The sequence below is a fragment of the Sabethes cyaneus genome, chromosome 3, assembly GCF_943734655.1.
Source record: "Sabethes cyaneus chromosome 3, idSabCyanKW18_F2, whole genome shotgun sequence".
In the NCBI taxonomy this organism is placed as follows: Eukaryota; Metazoa; Arthropoda; class Insecta; order Diptera; family Culicidae; genus Sabethes; species Sabethes cyaneus.
In genome coordinates this window covers 183,490,008-183,512,009 of record NC_071355.1, presented here as the reverse complement: position 1 = coordinate 183,512,009, position 22,002 = coordinate 183,490,008, and the positions used below count along the sequence as shown (strand labels likewise).

Here is a 22,002-nt window from a genome sequence, read left to right as displayed (position 1 = left end):
TTCTAACATATCTTGTCCACAACGAGATAACGTAACTTGCATAAATATTGTAGCTCATTAATAGCTTGAATGTAATTTGCATCAAACTTGGTTTCTAATGTTTTTTTTTCATCTCTATAACGGGAACGAAGACGAAGACATCTAACACCAATGATTTAGACCTTAGGTCTTGAAACGACGACAAAAAAACTATACGATAGAGAAAATTATAAAAATGTAAATTCATTTCTAGTTCAACTATCAAAATCAGTGAGACAAATATTAAAACCAAAATTGGCGGTAACTCGGGTTTCCTATATGAGGTGTTTCCCACCAGGGACATCAATCATTAGAGTATATTCAATAGGTTATGATTTACGTTGTTGAATAAGAATCATCCAGTTGAATTATTAGATCCCAAAAGTCTGGGGTGAATATAACCTAGTAAATGACTATTGGTGGATTTGCAGATTTCGAATTTATGTGCAACTGAACTTCGGATATCTTTTAAAAATTTGTTGAAGAAATATGAATGATGTTCACTTGTTGTTCAAAATGCAACAAAACTTCGGAAGCACAAATTTCACTTCTTCTTACTGGAAAAAACTGCTGTACAATTTAACGAGTCAACAAAAAGTTTCCTTTATATCGACTCGGCCTTCATATCGATCTGTTGTTGTTGTTGTTGTTGTTGTTGTTGTTGTTGTTGAGTTTATTATAGAGTGGTTTAATCGACGGGTCATTCACCACTCATACCGTTCCTCTTTACAAAATCGATACACATACTTAATAAGCATTGCTTCTATGAACCTCCCTTACCTCATTTTTCGCACTGTCACGTCTTGTCCCTCTCTGTTTGGATAATATAAACACATTTGTTTCGTCAGCCGCTCAGTCGGTTTCGAGGTACGACGCTGGTCTAACTAACTAGGCGGTGCTGCTAGATAGAGTCAGTAGGATTGTTGCACTAGCCCCGTAACTGTCCTGCACTCTAATAGCCGCCTGTGACGTCTGTCGATAAAGAAGGGTCAAGTCTCAGATAGAAGTTTAGGTCCAAGGCTTTGCTTTTTCTTGAACCTTCGGCTTCTGCTCGTTAAACCCTTTCATCTGATAACCATATTGTGGGGATTTTGCGTTATTTCCCGTCATATTCGGACATTTCAGGAAACCGGAAGTCGCCATCTTTAATTCAAAAATGGCGTCAGAACACCATATTCCATACCTAGGCGGCATACTTTTTCATCAAAACTCATTTTATAGGGGTTTTGTATCACATTTACAAATCCCATGGATATGGACCACTATGTTGCGGAACGTTTTGGGGATGGGGATTGCAGGTAAATATGGAATCATAGTGGACTATGACTATGAATAACTCGCATATTTTGACAAAAGTTGGTATTTTATGTATTCTCATGTTGAAGTCATGTTATACCCTGCACATTAGAACACTTGGTTTAGAGAAAATAATCGAATGGAATTTTTTATAGAATTTTTAGACAATTGCGTCTCCTGTAAAATTTACTGAATGGTCAATAGACCACTATAATTCGGAACGGCTCATATCCTAGTGTGCCGCTGGCGCTCACGAGCTGTTGGCATTAGCTTGCTTCGTGAGAGGGCTGTGCACGAAGATGCTCGGAGGCTGTGCGTTCACGAGTGTGTACGTAACAGAATGTATGCATACACAGCATCCGCGGTTACTTGTTGTACGCTTTCTTCAGTGGAGTAAAGGCCCAAACATAATGCATACGGAATTTAATACGTTGCGGAAGTTCGACAGTTTTCCACGGACTTTTGGTTAAATTTCTGCAACGGATTAAAAATACGTATTCATTGTGTTTTGGCTCAAGCTTTGGATGCTATGCTTCTCACAATCGTTCGCGTTAGTAGAGCCGTAGAGTTTGCTTGCATGGTTTGCTTCTACGACAAATTATTAAAATGCTTACAAATGTGAATAACGACATCAATAAATTGCTTCAACTACCAGTTAAGTAGAGCTGAAATTGATGACATCTACGGAAAATACAATAAATATGCCGCACAACGTAAAGGATCAATTAAAAGTCTTTTTATATCGACCCGTTTCCTGTATGCCTAAAGAAATGATTTAGCAAGCCAATTGTTTTAACTGTTGAACAAATCGATTGAACACATTATAGCGAGCTGAATGATTTAATGAAGAGAAGGGTCTTTGCTACAGGTATGACATAGGTACGGGATAAATACTTTAGATGATATTCCGATGGGCATTTGAAATCCGCGTAAATACTCGACTCTGACCTTGAAGTGAGTATTATTGATATAAAGTGAAGTGTTGGAATTAACCGTAACTGAATAGAGGTACAAGATTGCGTTCTGAAGTGACAGGTCACGATTCGTGGTTTATCAATACTTTTAACTCAGCGCGGCGCGTCGCGTCTTCTTATCGTTGCGTTCTTCATCACCCGCGGACACCGTGACGCAGCAGGAAAGTACCCGTTCGCTCACAGCGTTTCATCGAACGGCATTGTGCAAATCCATCAAGCTTCACTTCAATCTTTTAATCAACCAAATTCTTTCAAGCATAGTCTACACTACAGACGTACAATGAAGTACCGATGCGAGATAATTTGATGAGGCCACCCTCCTCGGGTTATCGCGAACTGTACGTCCTGTCTATCGAAATCGTGAACGGCTGAAAAAAAACAATCCTCTTAAACCACGTTTAAAGTTATCCGCGCTTATATGAATCCTAACCTAACTAATTCCTTTGCATCGCCGAATCACCAAGCGTAAAAACTTCAATTGAATCTTTCAGCCGGCGGCGGCGACGACGACTATGGTCAACCTGGTAAGACGTCACATGCCAGAACGTTTGTGTTCTGCCTTAATTCTGTTCTCCAGTTCGTTTCGGTTTATATTAAGTCGGTACACTACCGTGCGAAATAATATGGACGTGGGCTGTACGTTGTGAAACAGTTGCCATATCGGTGAACATATGAATTACACAATTTTTGTCAGATATATCCCCCAGACGATTTCCGATCGTCAAATAATACTGCTTACTAGTTTTGTTGATATTTACATATCCATTCATGCAATCACTGAGGTAACCAACAAAAGAAATTTTTCTTCATCTAGGGAAGAATTATAATTTTTTGTCTTGCAAATCCTTTCAGTACTCTAAGTCTTTTTTGCAGACAAAAACGCCATACGTTCTTCTACATTGAATAAAATAACTTACTTACTTACTTAGGTGGCTTGCCGTCCTAAGACAAAGCCTGTTGAACAAAATTTCTCCATGTAACTCGGTTGAGGGCTACCGCTCTCCAATTCCTCGGACACCGAGTACTCTCCGCCAGATCTCGCTCCACCTGGTCTAACCATCTTGCTCGCTGCGCTCCTGGTCGTCTTGTTCCTACCGGATTTGAGGCGAACACCATCTTTGCAGGGCAGTTGTCCGGCATTCTTGCAACATGCCCTGCCCATCGCATCCGTCCAGCTTTAGCCACCTTCTGGATACTGGGTTCGCCATAGAGCTGTGCGAGTTCATGGTTCATCCTCCGCCTCCATACTCCGTTCTCCTGTACGCCGCCGAAGATCGTTCTTAGCACTCGTCGTTCGAAAACTCCGAGCACTCGCAGGTCCTCCTCGAGCATTGTCCATGTTTCATGCCCGTAGAGAACAACCGGTCTAATAAGCGTCTTGTACAGGGTGCACTTTGTACGGGGACTTAGTCTGCTCGACCGCAATTGCTTGTGGAGCCCATAGTAAGCACGACTTCCGCTGATAATACGCCTCCGAATCTCACGGCTGGTATCATTGTCCGCCGTTACCAGTGAGCCAAGGTAGACAAATTCATCGACTACCTCAAACTCATCGCCGTCGATCAATATACTACTGCCCAAGCGGTGTCGTTCGGCCTCGGTTCCGCTGGCCAGCATGTACTTTGTTTTAGACGTATTTAACTTTAACCCAATCTTTTCTGCTTCGCGCTTTAGTCTGGTGTACTGTTCAGCCACCGCCACAGATGTTCTGCCGATAATATCCATGTCATCGGCAAAGCAGACGAATTGACTAGATTTGTTGAATATCGTGCCCCGCGTGTTGATATCCGCTCGGTTCATAACACCTTGTAGCGCTATGTTGAACAGCAGGCATGAAAGACCATCACCTTGACGAAGCCCTCTGTGTGATTCGAATGAACTTGACAATCCACCCGAAATCCGAACACAGCACTGCGTACCATCCATCGTAGATTTAATCAGTTTGATGAGCTTCCTGGGGAAGCTGTTCTCGTCCATGATTTTCCATAGCTCTTTCCGGTCGATGGTATCATATGCGGCTTTGAAGTCAACGAATAAATGATGCGTGGGAACTCTGTATTCACGGCCCTTTTGGAGGATTTGCCGCAGTGTAAATATTTGATCCGTTGTAGACCGACCTTCGACGAAGCCGGCTTGATAAGTTCCCACAAATCTATTCGCAATTGGTGATAGACGGCGGAAAATGATTTGGGACAGCACTTTATAAGCGGCATTGAGAACGGTGATCGCTCGATAGTTCTCACAGTCCAACTTGTCGCCCTTTTTGTAGATCGGGCAGATAACCCCATCTTTCCACTCCTCCGGTAGCTGTTCCGTATCCCAAATTCTAACAATTAGTCGGTGTAGACAAACGGCCAGCTTTTCTGGTCCCATTTTAATAAGCTCCGCTCCGATGCCATCTTTTCCAGCTGACTTGTTGTTCTTTAGCTGCATGATGGCCTCCTTAACTTCGCCTATCGTTGGGGCTGGCACCTCTTCCCCGTTTGCTGCACCGTCGAAATCGCTTTCCCCGCCGCCATGGTTTTCCGCCTGGGCGCCATTCAGGTGTTCGTCGAAGTGCTGCTTCCACCTATCCGTCACCTCACGATCGTCCGTCAGAATACTGCCAGTCTTATCCCGACACATTTCGGCTCGCGGCACAAAGCCTTTGCGGGATCCGTTCAGTTTCTGGTAGAACTTCCGCGTTTCCTGAGAACGATGCAGCCGCTCCAACTCCGCATATTCCTGCTCTTCCAGGTTGCGCTTTTTCTCCCGAAAGATTTGGTTTCGCTGCATCTTCTTTTGTTTGTGTCTTTCCACGTTCTGACGTGTGGCACTGCGCATCTTGGCCGCCCGCGCAGCGTTCTCCTCATCCATCACCCTCCTACATTCATCGTCAAACCAATCGTTCCGCTGATTCCGGGCCACATGCCCGATGGAGCTCTCCGCTACACTGCTGATGGCTGTTTTGATAGTGTTCCAACAGTCCTCGAGAGGGGCTTCGTCCAGCTCGTCCTCTTCCGGCAGTGCAGCTTCGAGTGAATGCGCGTAGTTTTCGGCGACGTCTGGCTGCTTCAGCCGCGCGAGATCTAACCGAGGCTGGCGTCGGTACCGAATGTTGTTCACAACGGAGAGTCTTGGGCGCATCTTAACCATCACTAGGTAGTGGTCCGAGTCAACGTTAGCGCTTCGATAGGATCTGACGTCGATAATGTCTGAGAAGTGCCGACTGTCGATCAAAACGTGGTCGATTTGTGATTCTGTCTGATTTGGTGACCTCCAGGTGTACTTATGGTGGATTCTGTGCTGGAAAAAGGTACTACGTACGGCCATATTCTTGGAGGCGGCAAAGTCGATAAGTCTTAGGCCCATTTCATTGGTTCGCTGGTGTGCACTGAACCTTCCAATCACCGGTTTGTATTCCTCCTCCTGGCCGACCTGAGCATTGAAATCCCCGATGACGATCTTGATATCATGTTTTGGGCAGCGGTCGTATTCACTCTCCAACTGCGCGTAGAATTCATCCTTGTCGTCATCGGTACTTCTGAGGTGAGGGCTGTGCACGTTGATGATGCTTATGTTGAAGAATCGGCCCTTGATTCTCAACCTGCACATTCGAGGATTGATTGGCCACCACCCAATCACCCGTTTCCGGCTCTCGCCCATCACTATGAAAGCTGTACCCAGCTCGTGTGTGTTGCCGCAGCTCTGGTAGATGGTATGTCCATCTCTGAACGTACGTACCGTTGAGCTCTTCCAGCACACCTCCTGCAGCGCTACGACGTCGAACTTGCGGCTCTTCAATACGTCGGAGCAGGGATGGTTCGATCACTTTGACTCAATTTTGAGTCATTTGACAGTACCGTCTCAGCAGGTCCAGATATGACAATGTTATGTATGGGACATTTGTAGAACTAGTTCTAATCTACAACTTTTCTGAACAAAGTTTTGCTGTATCATTTGTAATTACGGTGCTACAACGCTAGTAACTCATCAGTGACTAAATGAACGTTCATTTAGTCACTAATAAGATACTAGCATTGTAGTGCCGTAACTACAAAAGATACAGCAAAACTTTATTCAGCCAAATTATAGATAATAACCTGTTCTACAAATTTCTCATATATAACTTTGTCATATTTGACCCCGTTAAGACGGTACTGTCAAATGAATCAAAATTGAGTCAAAGTGATCGAACCATCCCTGCGTCGGAGAGCACTCGAGTGCTCCCTTGGAAGTTGAGAGATCGGCAGTTCCACGTCCCGAGTTTCCAATCCATAGTCCTTTTTCGTCGCGTGGGTCTATTCCGATTGTTCCAGTAAGAATATATTTGTTCTTCGTTCCATGTTTTAATATTTTTCGTGGTGACGGCTTGCAAAGCCTGCTACACCAACCCCCTGTTTCGCCGGAGGGCCAACGAAGCTCGAAAGAGCCCTCCTTTCCTGTCAGCATACGACCTTGGCTTCCACCGGGGTTGGTTACCCGATCTCCACCAAGGTTGCTCGTATCCCGGCTGGTACCACGAGGCGGTAGGAATAGGAGTTGCTGAATAAGAGGCTATGAACCACTGTAGGGTCTATTTTATGCCTACACGTGCACAAGGCACCGACGGTACGCATTATTCAGCCATTTACCAGCCTTGAATAAAATAAATGATTAGCAAATATTCCGTTACTTGCTGTACTAGATCCAGTGTTTATTTTGGAAAAGATCCAAGCACCGTTTTAGGAAGAAACCTTTCATAATCTAGTCAAAAGATTCTTTTGTTCTGCGAATAAATAAAAGCTTCTGCTCCCCTGAAGCCTGAACTGAAGCTGTTTACATGTGGTTTGAAGCTACTGCTATTATTATTTCGAAGCGTTTATTTTTCACCATCGGTCAACAACCGTTCAACTCGCAGTGTAGGAGGTGAGGATTCCCGAGAGCAGCTAAGCCAAACATTGTGCACCAATTACACAGTAATTTGATGCGTCTACAAGAGCTTCGCGCAGGACAGCGACGTAAGGTGGCACAGCTACGGCGGCGTTTTCTGGCAAACGAAATATTCCTACGCAAAGCCACACAGCTATAACCTGTGCATGCACACACGGTGGTTGCGATTAGCCATGCCTCGAACCGGAGGATTGCGGTATGAATCAACTCTCGAACGTCATGCTCGTAAAAGCAAATCCAAGGAGCAAAGAAAAGAGGTAACGATTCTATTGTTTACTCGTCACCGTCGCAACCGACTGACATTCAAAGGTGTCATGTTTAATGTTCTGTGCGATGACTCTTGGCGGGTCGGAAGAATTGCGTCTCATGCTGTTGTGTACGAACATTGTCGGTTCCACAGTTCGCGAACTCAACATGCTCGTTCGGTATTTGTCAATTACCTACCCTATGTACGCCCAGTAAAAGTTACTCAAAAATGTGTCTGATTGTTTTCGGCATCATTAACAGCAGTGCTATTCCGCTAATTGGTACGCTTGCTGGCATATGGCTGGCGGTTCATTTCTTCAGGGGTCAGTTGCTTTTTTGTCATTTTGCGCAATTTGCAAAGCAAACAGTTGGTTTAACACTTCAAGACAAGGTGTTTTTGGACAACTGACGAACAAGTTTGGCGAAATATTAAGGTCGGTCAATTGCCTTCTTCAGGAATGCAAAAGTAATATTGGTTTGGTTTTGAAGCAAGATTTTGACCTCTAAAACGGTCATCGTATATTACCATTTAAGTCTGTCAAAGTCGAAAATTAAATTCAAAAGACAGACATCGTTCAAAGGTTAAATATTCTAAGAGAAAATTCCAATAGATTGTCCGTTGATATGGAAACTATTAAACTCTAACAACCACCGGAAATCGCAATTCACGCCACCGTCACATAAACCAAATGACATCATTCATATGCTGTGGTTTCACTTTCTTTTCTGCAAACATAATTGAAAAATCACCGATGGTCGAACGAGTAATGCCTTACTCGGTAATGCCGCAAGTCGCTGTGCGGTTGGAAACATTTTTCGTGCCACCACACTGTATGGTCATCAGTAGCGCACCTCTGGCCACCTCTCTGAAGAGTATATTGAATTATACGTCTTGTTACCTTCTCAAACGACGACCATTAAGACTGTCACAGAAGCCTTTTAACCCAAGGCTCTTCCGGCGTTCAAAAAACTTTTTGAACGACTATAAAACTATAATGCAAGCAACATTTTTCCTCAGCTTTCCGATGGTGGTCTTAAAATTAAAATTGGTTGGGGGGATCAAGGCGAAAACGGTGATTTTTTGATAAAATCCAACATGGCGGCCAAATCCAAGATGGCCGTCGATTTTTTTTTTCACTTCGTTTGTAAACCCTATCTCTCCTCTTTACAAAACAGTGTTGTTTGTAGTTTGTTTCACAGCAAATTTTGGAACTATCACAATAACTATATGAAAATTGTGAACCTTGCTACAAATTACTGGTCGTTTTATTCAGTTAATACTAATGCACACCTAATTTTATGAATGTTTCTTATAGCATTTTTTCTCAGATTTCCAATTTCCAAGGTCTTAAAATGAAAATCATTTGGGGGCTCATGGTGAAAACGGCGATTTTTTGATAAAATCCAATGTGGCGATCAAATCCAAAATGACCGCCAAAAAATTTTTGCTCCATTTGAAAGCCCTGTTCTTATTCTTTACAGAACCGGGCCATTTATTAGTTTTTTCATGACAAATTTATGAAATATCACATGATATAGATCTCAAGGTTCGCTCAAAATTCAACATTTTTTGAAACTGTTTTTTGAAAGGCCCCTGGCGAACGAGGGGTCCTCTATTTCGCGGTATCAAAAGTGTAAGTCTTATTTTTTAACCATTTTCAACCAATTAAGCGTAAATATCTGAAGACCTCGTGTCAGTTACTGACTCAGAAGTGGCCCCGTTTCAGCGAGAATTACTCCATGCGTTATTTTCTTTATGTCAAAGTACACCAATTTGATGTCCTGAAAGTAAAAAGAGTTCGTAAAACTGCGCAACCATTACGTTCGGTTGTTCGCAACGATATTCTATAAGAATTCATTCAAAATAAAGCCTTCGTCGTCGCAGGCGACGAGATAGAATATATTATCAACACTAGCTGAATGCCCGATCTGACTCGGGTCCCCTTTATCTCTTAGCCACTTGTACATCTGTTATTGTAACAAAAATTCTCATAATGCAAAAAAGAAAACGCTTTTTCTTCATTTGAACGTGGCTACCATTCACTAGTCGGTACACTACCGCCTCAGTTCCCTCGTTTTGTTATCCCCCAGTTACCTGTAAGTCTGTCTTCTTACCGGTAAACCCTATAAAGCGAGATAAAGCTATTTTACGTCTTTGAACTTACCCCTTGTCAAATGGCCATCCTATTCCTCTCTTTCAGAAATCCGTTTTGGTCGTCCTGCTATCGTTCCAAATGCAAGAGAAATGCACCACTTTGCTCATTTGAACCTTCCTCTCTACTTGTAAGGGACAGGCTCGCCCTTTTGTCATCCCCGCTGCGCTGATTCTTTTGTCTCAAAAAATATGTGTGCTAAGTTTAATTAAGAATCGTCCAGGCGTTCCGGAGTTATAGAGGAACATCCATTCATACTCACGTTTCCCCCTGTTGGCTCCTTCGCAGCCAGCTCTCTTTTCTGTCGCGTAGCTAATTATGAATCTGTTTGGTCTCTAAAAATTCCTTTAGCCGATGCCAGTCACTTGCACAACTGCAATCGGTCTAAGCGCAAGAGAAACACTACCCCTTTTACTTATTTGGATGAATAAGTTGATGTTCTGGAGTAGCCATCCAAATGCCTATGTCTGCCTTTTTTTGTCGGAAGGTTAAACTGTCTGCCATTTGAAAGCAATAAAAATTTTTTATGACTTAGCTCCATTGTTTGTGGGTCATTTCACGTCTGCACATCACGTGTGATCGACCTTCCGAGTTTGGGAAGATAAAAAAGTGAAAACTCCCAGTTTGGTGCTTACTTTGCTGGTACTCCTCAACCGCAGAACTAAGTTTCTACGATTTTGGAATTAAATTAGAGATATAATAATGAGATTTTCATTTCATATTGAACTGAGGCCTAACTTTTTTTAAATCATACCATGAAAGCACCTTATTCCGATCAGCTAAGGCATGATTCATCTTTGAGTCCTCACTGAAAAATAAAGCTTTGACATTTATTTACCTGGTATGTGTCTTTAGCAAGTATTTTCAATTATGTTTTTTGAAAAAATATTGAAATGCCCAAATTATTTACTGAAAGTTACAAAAAATGTATTAAAGTATGATGTATCAGTGCACCTAATTCCGATCATCAATTTTAAGAGGTGATTCTAATTCCGATCATAGGTGTATCTAATTCCGATCACGTCACGATGAACTGTTAAAGTATAAAACTATTGTCAACTTGTACCAAATGGATCTGAAATGTTTTGCGTTTATATAGTCTGACGACAATCCCCCTACTAGTCATCTTCTGCTGGCGTTAATGATCATTATTATCATTAGATTAAGGTGAAATTAGTCGTCATCGATTCTGCCAATTTCATAAGCAGTTTTTTTTTTTGTTTGAAACCAAAATTCTGTCATGAAAATATATCCGCTGTGTTCAGATTGGCAAGAAGAATGCAGTATTTACATTTTTATAAACAGAACCCCGTTTTTGGGCCCAAAAACTGCTTCCGAAATTGGGCTCTCCGATGAAAAGTTAATGACTGCTATGTTCCCGTTAATATTTATAAAATTTGTGTACTCGAGAGCTTGACAAGCGAATTATGACACTTTCGCCTTCTTTTATCTTTCGTTCAACTGTTACAATTACTGTAAAATTGGACCACATTCGACGTTTTCATAAAGTTTTGATCATAAATGATAATAAAAATCAAATCAGAAAGATTGGGTTCCAGACATGAACACGTAGTTGGCGTAGAATTACGTTAGGCTGGTTTTCGCGAAGAAACCTCGAATATTAAAAAAAACTTTTTACACCATATGTGAAGCGTAAAATAGCGTAAAGTGCGAAAAAACAAAGAGCATAATAATAATTTTATCTTGCGGAATAAATTGTATCGTATTTTTGGTAGGAGAGCTATTTTGTGATATCAAAAACAAATATTTTTATCAGTGGATCGGAGTATTTCACTATAGAAATCTGCTTTATGCATTCAGCTATTGAGTTCTAGGAGAAAACATAAGACCTCAAAATAATATGTTATTGTTATAATAAGAGAAAAGGCATTAATAGGATAGTCCATAACTATTCTGCCGCTGTCGCTTGTTTGCAGCGTTAGAAAAGCAAAAAGTCTGAGCCTCTTAGCTGACCTCGAGGTCGAGGTACGGCACTGGTTTAATAAGCTAGACGTTACATGTTCGAATCTTAACTGAAAGAGGCTGTAAGAGTCAAAGGATTTGTAGCACTAGTCCTACGATAGTCCCGTACTCTTACAGCTGGCTGCGAAGCCTGTCGTATAAAAACAGAAGGTCAAAATTCCATATCGGAATGTAGCACGTAGGCTTTACAGTGCTTTGTAGTAACCAAAAAAACACACAAGTTTAATCTTGAAGCAGCAGCAGCCACAAGCTTGGTGTGTGTAATGGTCGTTCGTGCCCGGGAAGCAAGGCTATCATATGGAAAATGTATGGAAAATTTTTACTTTGAAAGTTTTCGTTAATTTTCACTATTTAGCTTTTCAAGAAAGCCATACAATTGCCGCATCATTTATGATCAAAACCCGTTTAAAATTGGAAGAGCTATCAGCGTTCAAAATCTTACATTCTTTCGTTCTTTCTTTAACGTTTTTGCATTGACACTTTGCCGTAAAACGTAGTTCTAGACGTAGTAGTTTGATAGTGCCCCAAAGGCAGTCATTTTTCAACAACTGACATATAAACACATAGCACAATAACTGAGCACGCTCATTTACTACAGACATTGGCTCAATTTTCTAAAACTTAACTATTTAGGTTCAGGGATGGTTCGATCACTTTGACTCAATTTTGATTCATTTGACAGTACCGTCTCAGCCGAGCAAAATTTGACAAAGTGATATATGCGACATTTGCAGTTATTATTACTAGTTATTATCTACAATTTTGCTGAAATAGTTTTGCTATATCTTTTGTAGTTACGGCACTTTTATTCACTTTTATTTTATATAATTTTATTCAGAATTGTCAAATTTTGCTCGGCTGAGACGGTACTGTCAAATGAATCAAAATTGAGTCAAAGTGATTGAAGCATCCCTGTTTAGATTGACTGATCGGAATTAGGAGCTGATCGCAATTATGTGCGGTCACGGTGCAAATATCAAGAATGTTACTTTTTTTTAATATTTTCAGATTTGTGGACCAAAGAGGCCCCCGGTTATGAATGTTTTTCTTAAATCCAACACATTGCAGTAAAGTCATTCCCACGCCCAAAACTAAATGAGTAAACTGTTTGTTTATGTTTGATCAATTCTTTGTTACCTACCTTTTTCTCATTACGACGGCATATTAGGACAAAACACTGCTATAAACCAGCGGCAATTTCTTATTGCTTTTTTATGAAATAAAGGTAGTATTTATGTTTTGTTTGTGTTTTGCAATGGTTCAAATCACCAGGACAATTGCTAGAATAAGCTTTCCAGACAAAGTATAAACGCAAACAAGTTTGAACTAATTGTTAGTGTTAGTGTTTAAATGTTATTACTAGTCTGGTGATTATTATGGTTACTTTTTATGTGACATAATTATCACTCGAAGGGAAATGTTATGTTGTTACCTTCAAAGTATGTTGTAAAGTATGTCTCATGAAATTCATTGTCTTCAGCTTGAAATTGAAAATGAAAGGCGTGCCAACTGCCCCAGTGCTCACCAGCTTGAAAACTTTAGTGCCTATAATAATATTATAATAAATAAGTAACACACTTATTTCCTTTTTTTAGTGGGGCTTTCAACCGGTGGTTAGTTCGCCCCAAATAACAAACTTATTGTAATAAACAAAATGAAAATGGGACAAGTTTTCTATGTTCTTTACACGAAAAATAAGAAAAACAAAGATTTACACGATACAACAAAGATGGTGAAACCTTTACATGAGTGTCACTAGCATGTCCAGACAGACATAATCAAAAGGTGGGGCACCAGACCTTTCAGAAGAATGTTTCGTCCTGAAAAACCGAGCAATCGTAGGATAGCGAATCTGTAGTTACTTATCACAAAAACGCCGACTGGTCGATTAGGTTGAGAACTCCGGACTTTCGGGAGCAATTGGATCTTAAATCAATGTTAAAATTAGACTTCAACTTAAATTAAATTAAGCTTGAATTTTGACATGGACACAAAATTAGACACCAAGTGACAATGACATTTTTCGTCGTACTGTTTCACACGTTTCACCTCTTTTCTGTACCACCTTTTCTCTTTTTCAATTCCGTTTTTTCAATTTTGTTCCTTTTTTCATCTTTTCTGTACCGTTTTCTTGGTTTTTGTTCTCTTTTTTTTCTTTTTCCTCTCTTTGTCTCGTTTTTCATTTTTCCGGATCCGTGTTTTTTATCCCATTGCTCTGTTTTGTCTTAATTTATCGCGCCATTTTTCTTATTTTCAGTCCTGTTTTGCCTCTTGTGTTTCTTCTGGGCTTTTACTCATTTTATCGTAATTTTCTAGACAGTTTTCAGTCTTTTCTTCTTCTTTTCCTTGTTTAGTTTTCATTTTCAGTTCAGTTCAGTCGTCTTTTTCCAACTCTTTTGATCTTTTTGCGTGCTTCCTTATCGTCTTCGTCTATTCCGTTTATCCTCTTTTAGATGCCCGGTTTTTTTCCTTCTTCTTTTACATCGCGTTTGGCTTTTTTTCGTCGTTTTCCTCGATTCCTCTATCTTTTCTATCAATTCTTTTTCTGTTTCGCTATTCTTCTTTTTTCATTTAATTTTTCTCGTTTTCTGCTCCATTTTCCATTTCTCATTTCTCATTCCGTTTTCCCTTTCTTGTCTCGTTTTCGCTCTTTTTGTATCACGTTTTTCTTCTTTTTCTTTCACGTTTTCCCGCCTTTTCTGTAGCGTTTTTTTCTTTTTCTGCCCGCTGTTTCGTTCTCTTCTTCTCTTCTTTTTCTGTCGTTTTTTCGCCCTTTTCTGTTCTGATTTTCATTTTTATTCTTGCGTTTTCATTTTTTCTCTTTTTTTTGTCTTTTTCGGCTCTCGTTTCAAAAGTTTCCTGCTCCCATATTTTATCCTTTTCTCCGTTAGGCCTTTTTTTCTCCTTTTTTGTTCCAATTTTTGTTCTCTTCTGTCCAGTTTCTTCTCATTTCTTTCTTGTTTACCTTTTTTTTCTTCTTTTCTCATTTTTCTGCGTTTCGTTTCCGTTCTCCCTCTTTTTCTGTCTAGTCTCTTCTGCTTTTGTCTCGTTTTCCCCTTTTTTCCGTTATTACCTTTTTAAACTTTCAACGTTTTCAACTTTTTTCTCTTTTTACGAGCCGTTATCTCTCCCATTCAGTCATGATTTTTTTCTTCCATGCCCGTTTCTCTCTCTCTCTCTCGTTTTTTTCTTCTATCGCGTTTGTCCGTGTTATGTCACACCTTCAGGAACTGCAGAAGACAGATTGTCTCTAGATCCATCGGTAATCCATATGTCTGAATATGCTAAGCAAATTTTCCATTCTCTACGGCTTCGTTCAGACATAGGGTAAGGAACGAATTAAGCAGTGTCACCTATTTTAATCAGTTGAAAATAAATGAGCCGAAAATGCACTTTTTTATTCATATTTTCAAAATCTTTTGATAGGATCATCTTCACAAATCACTTAACCATACATTTAATTCCCACAAACACAATAGGGCTTTTGCTACACACATGCAAAACATCTGTTGGGCATACATTGCATATTGTCCTATTCGATGCAGCAAAAACGTGCTGGATAAAATTATCATTTTTTCTAAAATTATTAATCATTTTAAAGCAATTAATAGTTAAAGTAACCGACAAATGTTCCCTGAAATATATGCTGACTTTTGGTAACTTGGGTTTCGGTGAATTCGCGTTAAATCGGTGTCCCAAATATACTGTTTTTTGAAGCAGTATACGGCATAGGCCAAATTGAAAGTAACGGAATATAACATTGGTTTTAGCATAATAAATTGCTTTTTTAGCCGAAAGCAACTACCTGCTTTTGATATTTGTTTAGTTTTATCCCGCTAACATAGGTCATAGTTACATTTTTGATCATTGCTACCGCGTCTTAGCTTATTTGTTGAAAATAATTTTTTTTATTTAGTAAACAGATATATTACCTTGCCATATGTATGAAGCAATTTGTAGAAATTACAATGAAATGAAATGTTTTATGAAATGTTTTAAATGAAGAAAATAAATCATTTAAAAAATTTTGCGCTTCCCAGCCCGTGTGTTTATATGGAGCTGTCACTTTTGCCTGCCCAACAGATCTCCAATACATATGTACTCTGCAAACACCCTATTTACTGGGTTTCCGACAAGAAATATGATGAATTAGAAATTGTTGTCCAAAAACGTACATTTTTCAGCTGCTGAAGGCAATCACCACCTCGCTACTAATCAATCCATTACATTTTCAGCACTTATTACAACCACTCTAAAAGTCAAGCACTCGATTGTCACATACCGTATTATTCACTATCTTTTTTTCTATTATCTAAGGCTTTGTCACTAGCCGAAAGTTTAATCATTTTATAACAAAACTAAAAACAAATTCTGAATTGACGGTACCTGTTCACCAGTAGCAGCAGCTGCAGCATAACTGATGAACTAACGTGTTGCCAAGACACTGTTTCGGTTCTGGTAATAACAATTATAGGTTTGAAATTAACTGAAACCTCCAATGGTGAAAACGTGGTTCAATGCTCTCAAGAGAAATGTATGTTCATAATTAAATTTTCTTTATTAAAAACAACAGAAAAGACAGCTTTTTCAATAATTTTTGAAGATTTGCTCAGTGATTTAATGAAGCAACGATGTGTTTCAATGTTATTTGCTTTGACAACACTGTTCTGAGTCGGACCATGTGTACTGCTATATGTTTGCCTCTTTTGTTCTCCCACCATCCTTATGAACAGCGAGTGAGACGTCAAACTCGCTGTTTCCCATAAGAACACTAGAAAATAAAAGAAACGACGAATACCATTTGCCGAACAGTGCGGTGAGTGTATGCCCCGATAAACAATTTAGACAGATGGCATCTTACGCATCTATGCCGATACGCTATGCCGATTACGCATCAGATGCCGATTAGTAGGTCGCAGATAGGAACGCAAACTTACTGAATAGGGAGAAAAGTTCAAGAGATTTTTTATGGGGACGTAAAAAAAATTCAGATTTCAGGATTGCTTAAAAAAGCACCTTGAGGGTGAAAATATGTTCGGTATGATCAAAATTAGTTCCACCGCTCCAACTTTTAAAGCGAAAAATCAAAAGTTTAGCTCAACAATAGTGTCTTCCAATGGTAACAGCTTGAAGAACTAAAGATAGCAAGAAGATTGGTATGCTGATATCCCCCACTTAGGCAACCCATCGCTTGTAATAAAGTAAAACAATCAGTGACCCGCTTAGACTGCTTCAAACCAGTTCTTTACCCTATCAATTTTCATACCAAGTTAATATTCAGGAAAAACGACTTTTTCGGCCGTAACTTCAGAACAATAAAAAAATTAATAAAAATTTTATCATTGAAAGATTAGAACGACAAACAAGAGAAAAATGTTCATGTGACATAATTTTTCCAACTTTTCTTTGGAGTTTTAAGGGGACATAAACGACTAAAAATTTTGAAAAATTCATAATTTTTTTATTTCAGATTTTGATTCTGCAGTCTTTTTCGCTTATTTTGATACTAATTTTGTAATGATCCGACCACAGGAAGTGGCCGAAAAACGATCTTACACATAAACATTCCAGTGCGGCGTCGAACAACCTCGACAGAATAAAACTACGCTCCTGAAAAACCACAAAACCACGAGTTTCAAACTTTATGTACCTTTTTCTCAGAAACTACATAACGTATTAGAACAAACTTTTTTTTGTTTTGTTGGTAGGAGCTTGGCCAAGACTTTTATAAATTTTGAGTTTTGTAAACGAAATACAGCTTGAGAAAAATGAAAAAGAAGAGGCGGCTAAAAAAATAAAATTTTGTCTTCTTTTTCTTTTTCCTCTGGTTGTGTTTCGTTTACAAAGCTCAAAAGTTATAAAAATCTTTGTCAAGCTATTACAAACAAAACAAAAAAAAAGTTTGTTCCAATACGTTGTGTAGTTTCTAAGAAAAAGGTACATAAAGTTTGAAAATCGTGGTTTTTCAGGAGCGTCGTTTTATTCCGTCGAGGTTGTTCCACGGCACACTGGAATGCTTATGTGTATGATCGTTTTTCGGCCACTTCCCGTGGTCGGATCATTACAAAATTAGAATCAAAATAAGCGGAAAAGACTGCAGAATTAAAATCTGAAATAAAAAAAATTATGAAATCTTCAAAAAATTTAGTCGTTTATGTCCCCTTAATTTGAAATTGAAATTGAATGTAAGTTGGTTTTAAATTGGATTTGGAAATGGAGTCGGACTTGAAGTCAGCCTTGAAACTAAACTTGAAATGGTTCAAAACTGGTTATGAAATCGAATTTAAAACTGCACTTGGAGTTGTACTTAATCAATCAAAGTTGAAACTCTCGAAATTAATCTTGGTAATGGACATTAAATTGAACGTAATAATTGAAATTACACTTGGAACTACATATATTTGAAATTGGACTTGAAACTAGACTTTAAATTGGACTTGAAACTAGACTCTAAATTGGACTGGAAATCAGTGTTGGAATTGGGTATAGAATTAGGACTCAATGTAGAATTAAAATTAAACCCAAATTTGGCTTGAAACTAAACCTAATTTATAGCTGGACTTGAAATTGGACTTGCAACTGGAACTATTTTTACGCAATCGCAAGAATACAATCTAAAACCTGCGGATTTCTATATTACAGAAATTATAATGTTTAGTATTAAATTTTATTGAGAAGGTGGGGCACAATTCCCAGTGTGCAAAACACGCCAGTAATGAGTGTAATAAAATCTTCATTGTTACTTGGGAAGCAATGTATGTATATTATTCCGTAAGCGAATAGTTATAAGGGTTTGTTATTATCAAACATGTCGTGAACGTTCGTAGTTTACGGATTCAAAGAAATAAAATTGATCACGTTGTAAAGAATAATTATTAGGTTTGAATTTAATAGCAATTCCTTTCAAATTATTCTGTCATGGTAAGTCTATTTCAACATATTTACTTAGTATTAAGAGCTCAACGGAACACAACAACTATAAATATTGTTGCAATGTCAAATGCTAATTTTCATGTGTTTACTTCACGTGTACCACTAATTAAATAGGCCACTCGAAGTAGACCACTTGAAAATGAAGTTGAACAAATTCGAACGCATCGCAGCTCTATAATTTAGAATGAAACCTGAAAACAGTTAAATGTTTATCACCACAGTCCATATCTGAAATAACAATTCATGTCGTAATTTGGGTACCATCCAATTTGGGCTACGCTAAATAAACAATCCAGGAAATGACGTTCCAAATCAACTCGAAGCTGTCTAGGCGCCTCGTAATAAAAAGCTGCTGATGGTTTTCACTTTCAAGCACTAATCGGATAAATCCATTGGTGTTTACATCACAACCATTCTGTTTGAAGACTAGCCTCCAATTATTATCGTTGATTGTTGTTTGCTTTCTATCTTTTCAGATCAAGCTTAAGCAGTGCTGCCGAACCTATCCCACCGTTGGAAACCGTTCTAACTAAACGTCACGTCGGATTTCCATTTGATCTCACAGCTCGAGCTCAGACAGTAATAGAAGAAGAGTGTTGCATTGCAGCAGCAAGCAATCACAATATATAGTGAAAGTGAAACAACTTTATCGTCGTCGCGAGTTATGAAGTAATAAATCCCGCAAAAGCAGAAGAAAATAAACCATCAGAAGGCGACGGCGTCGGCGGCACGGAAAGCGGAAGTGTTTGTGAGTGTGTGAATAAATGAGTGCTACATGCAATAAGAGTATTAAGAAATATGAGCGCGGTAATGCGGCACCTTCGAAGTGATTAATAGTAAATTATCCGACTTATTAAAGCCTTTCGAGATCGACGCAGTTTGCAGCATTACAAACTACGCTGAGCACATCGAGTCATTCATCCCGTGGCCCATAGAGTGAGTGAGAGTCAATGTTGCACCACCGACATAACGCGTCTACCTCACAGCTGTCCTCTTCCTCTTCGATTGGCTCTATAATGAACCACAGAGACCTGGAAGCGGAACTGGATGAATACCTGTCCGAATACAAGCTGCAGGCACCTACCGAACCGATCAGCCACTATGCAGGTAAGTGTCGCAAGCTTCAACCTATGTTTATCATGCATTTCTTCCTTCCGCTGATTAATAGTGGTTTCGATTTCAGTAAGTCGTTTTCCATCCATTGCACACGATTGGCTGATTAATCGCTGATTACCACATTTGAAGAGATCATTCAATCTACTTCACGTGGTTCTACTTAAGTACAGCTTATCTCTTTATGCACACACTCCTTCACTAACGAGTGACAAAAGCCGGAAATTAAAAATCAAATTAAACTTATCTAGAATGCTTGGTTGATTTCACAAACATTGAATAAATGTACAGCGGGATTACGTAGGTACGTGTAGTTACTAACAGCTATTTGTTGTTTTTACGATCGATAATACGATTGTATTGCGTTGCAAATAGGGAAAAAAATATTCAGCCTGATTGAACGACACTGCACTAATTGAAACTGATCTCGTCGATTGTGTGGGTCGGGTATGCCGTGTTGTTGTGCGGTAGGTACCTACCAACTTGCACTTCAGAAATCACCTTGCAGCAGGTATTTACTCTGGTACCAGTTTATTATCTGTCGCTGGCTGTTCCGTACGATTCACGTATTCGCTGTAGGTAGGGTTGCGGACCTCTTTCGTTATTGCACCTACAAGTATTAAAGTTTTCGGCACGAAATTGATATTCATGTTCTAGCGTCAGTTCGTCATATGGAAACTTTACTTCATCATTTACAAGATTTCCCTTTGTCTATCATATTCGAAGAGAGAATTATCAACTTCATCATGTTCAAAAAGATAGGAAAATCCTTTTATTTTTTGAAAAAAATAACTGTGGTTCTAGATATGAGGTACAGTAATATTTTGAGTATTCGGATCAAAATTGGTTCCAATGCAGTTTCTAAAGACTATAAGGTAGATGAAGACTTGCCGTAGACGATGAAATTCAGCACCCTGCCAACATTGTGGTGTAGATGTTTTTGTTTGCCTGTGCACGGACGGTATTGTTCGGTTCATTTGCGATCCAAACAAACTCTATTTGCTGAATGGTATACATGCTTGCTTGTAATTGAGTGATATTTTGCTGAAGAAAAAGGACGCACCCAATCGTACCTCCGTAGGAATTTCAGACAAAGAAGTTACAGCTTGATTCCTGTGCGTATGCTGCAAAGCTGAACAAAGCGTACGATTACTACCGAACACAGGAAGATAACTGGCAACTAAAATCGAAAATATAGCTATTTTTTAACTGAATCTACCAAAAAAAATCCGGCCAGAAGATATACAGAGTGTTAGGTAGCTTAGTGAAAATATTTCAGGGGGCGATAGAGGACCCTATTTGACAAAAATAATCCTTCTACGCATATGGTCAAATCTGAATCGTTACAGAGTTATAATACATTTTAAGTTTTCGGTTATTTTTGCCATAAATTAGCTCTAGTATAAAAATGATGCTAGCTAGCCCAATTCTGTTACTTTCATTCGGAAACTGAGAAAATTTTGTTCTGAAAATTGTCCACAAATCTTCTCCTTTATGAAATTTAATACACATTTAATCTCTTAACGGTCTTTCATTTTACATTTGAATTAACGTCCTCTTTGTTATGACCGATTTTTTTACAAAAGCAAAGCCTGGGTGCTAATTCCGTCATCGAAATTTGACCTTCTGTTTTTAATACGACAGACTTCGCAACCAGCTGTTAGAATACAGGACAGAGTGCGGGGTCAGTGCTACGATCCTATTGACTTTAACGATTTTTTTACGTCACAAACCCCCCCCCCCCAATAGTGGGCATAAAACGAGATTTGAGTTTATCTTTCTAGAAGCAAATAGCTTTGAAATAAATGTTTCTCAAGGCGTTTTTATCAAATTTCTCCTAAAAAGGTGTGATAAATCTGATTGTTTTGCTTACTAATTCAAAGCTCTGGTACCGTTCAACAATTCGTTATTTGACGTGAAACGCTCTTTTAGTTTCGTTGAAATTTCATTTTAAACCTATGGTTTTGAGTGTTGAATTAGCAGCTGAAAACTGTACGAACTCATACATCACGCATAGTACACTAAATCACCGCGTGCGACGAACACAATCTGACACGTATGAAAAACAACAACAATAGTAAACAGAAATTAAAATGAAATTGAACTTGAAATTGAACTTCTAACTGGCCTTGAAATTGAACATGAAATTAGACCCAAAAATTAACTTGTTATTTGGCATGAAATCGGAGTTTGAATACAATTTTAAATTTTATTTGAAACTCAAATTGAACTTGAAATCGGGGTTGAAATAGGATGCGAAATTTGATATGAAAGTGAACTTGAAATCAGGCTTGAGTTTAGATAAAAATGAGTTTGGAATTTTACGTTAATTAGAACTGGAAATTGAATTTGAAGCCGGACTTGAATTTTGGCTT

The 22,002-nt window shown here is 39.0% G+C and overlaps 1 protein-coding gene across 2 annotated transcripts in view; it reads left to right on the top strand.

Annotated features, from left to right (window-relative positions):
• The window catches only part of LOC128742064 (rho GTPase-activating protein conundrum), a 182,500-nt gene that overhangs the window by 109,454 nt on the left and 51,044 nt on the right, over positions 1-22,002 (top strand). For both annotated transcript variants that reach the window (XM_053838260.1, XM_053838261.1), the window contains one exon: positions 18,991-19,621. In XM_053838260.1, the coding sequence (XP_053694235.1) occupies positions 19,465-19,621 (157 nt within the window). In that variant the 5' untranslated portion in view covers positions 18,991-19,464. The remainder of the gene's footprint in view (positions 1-18,990; positions 19,622-22,002) is intronic.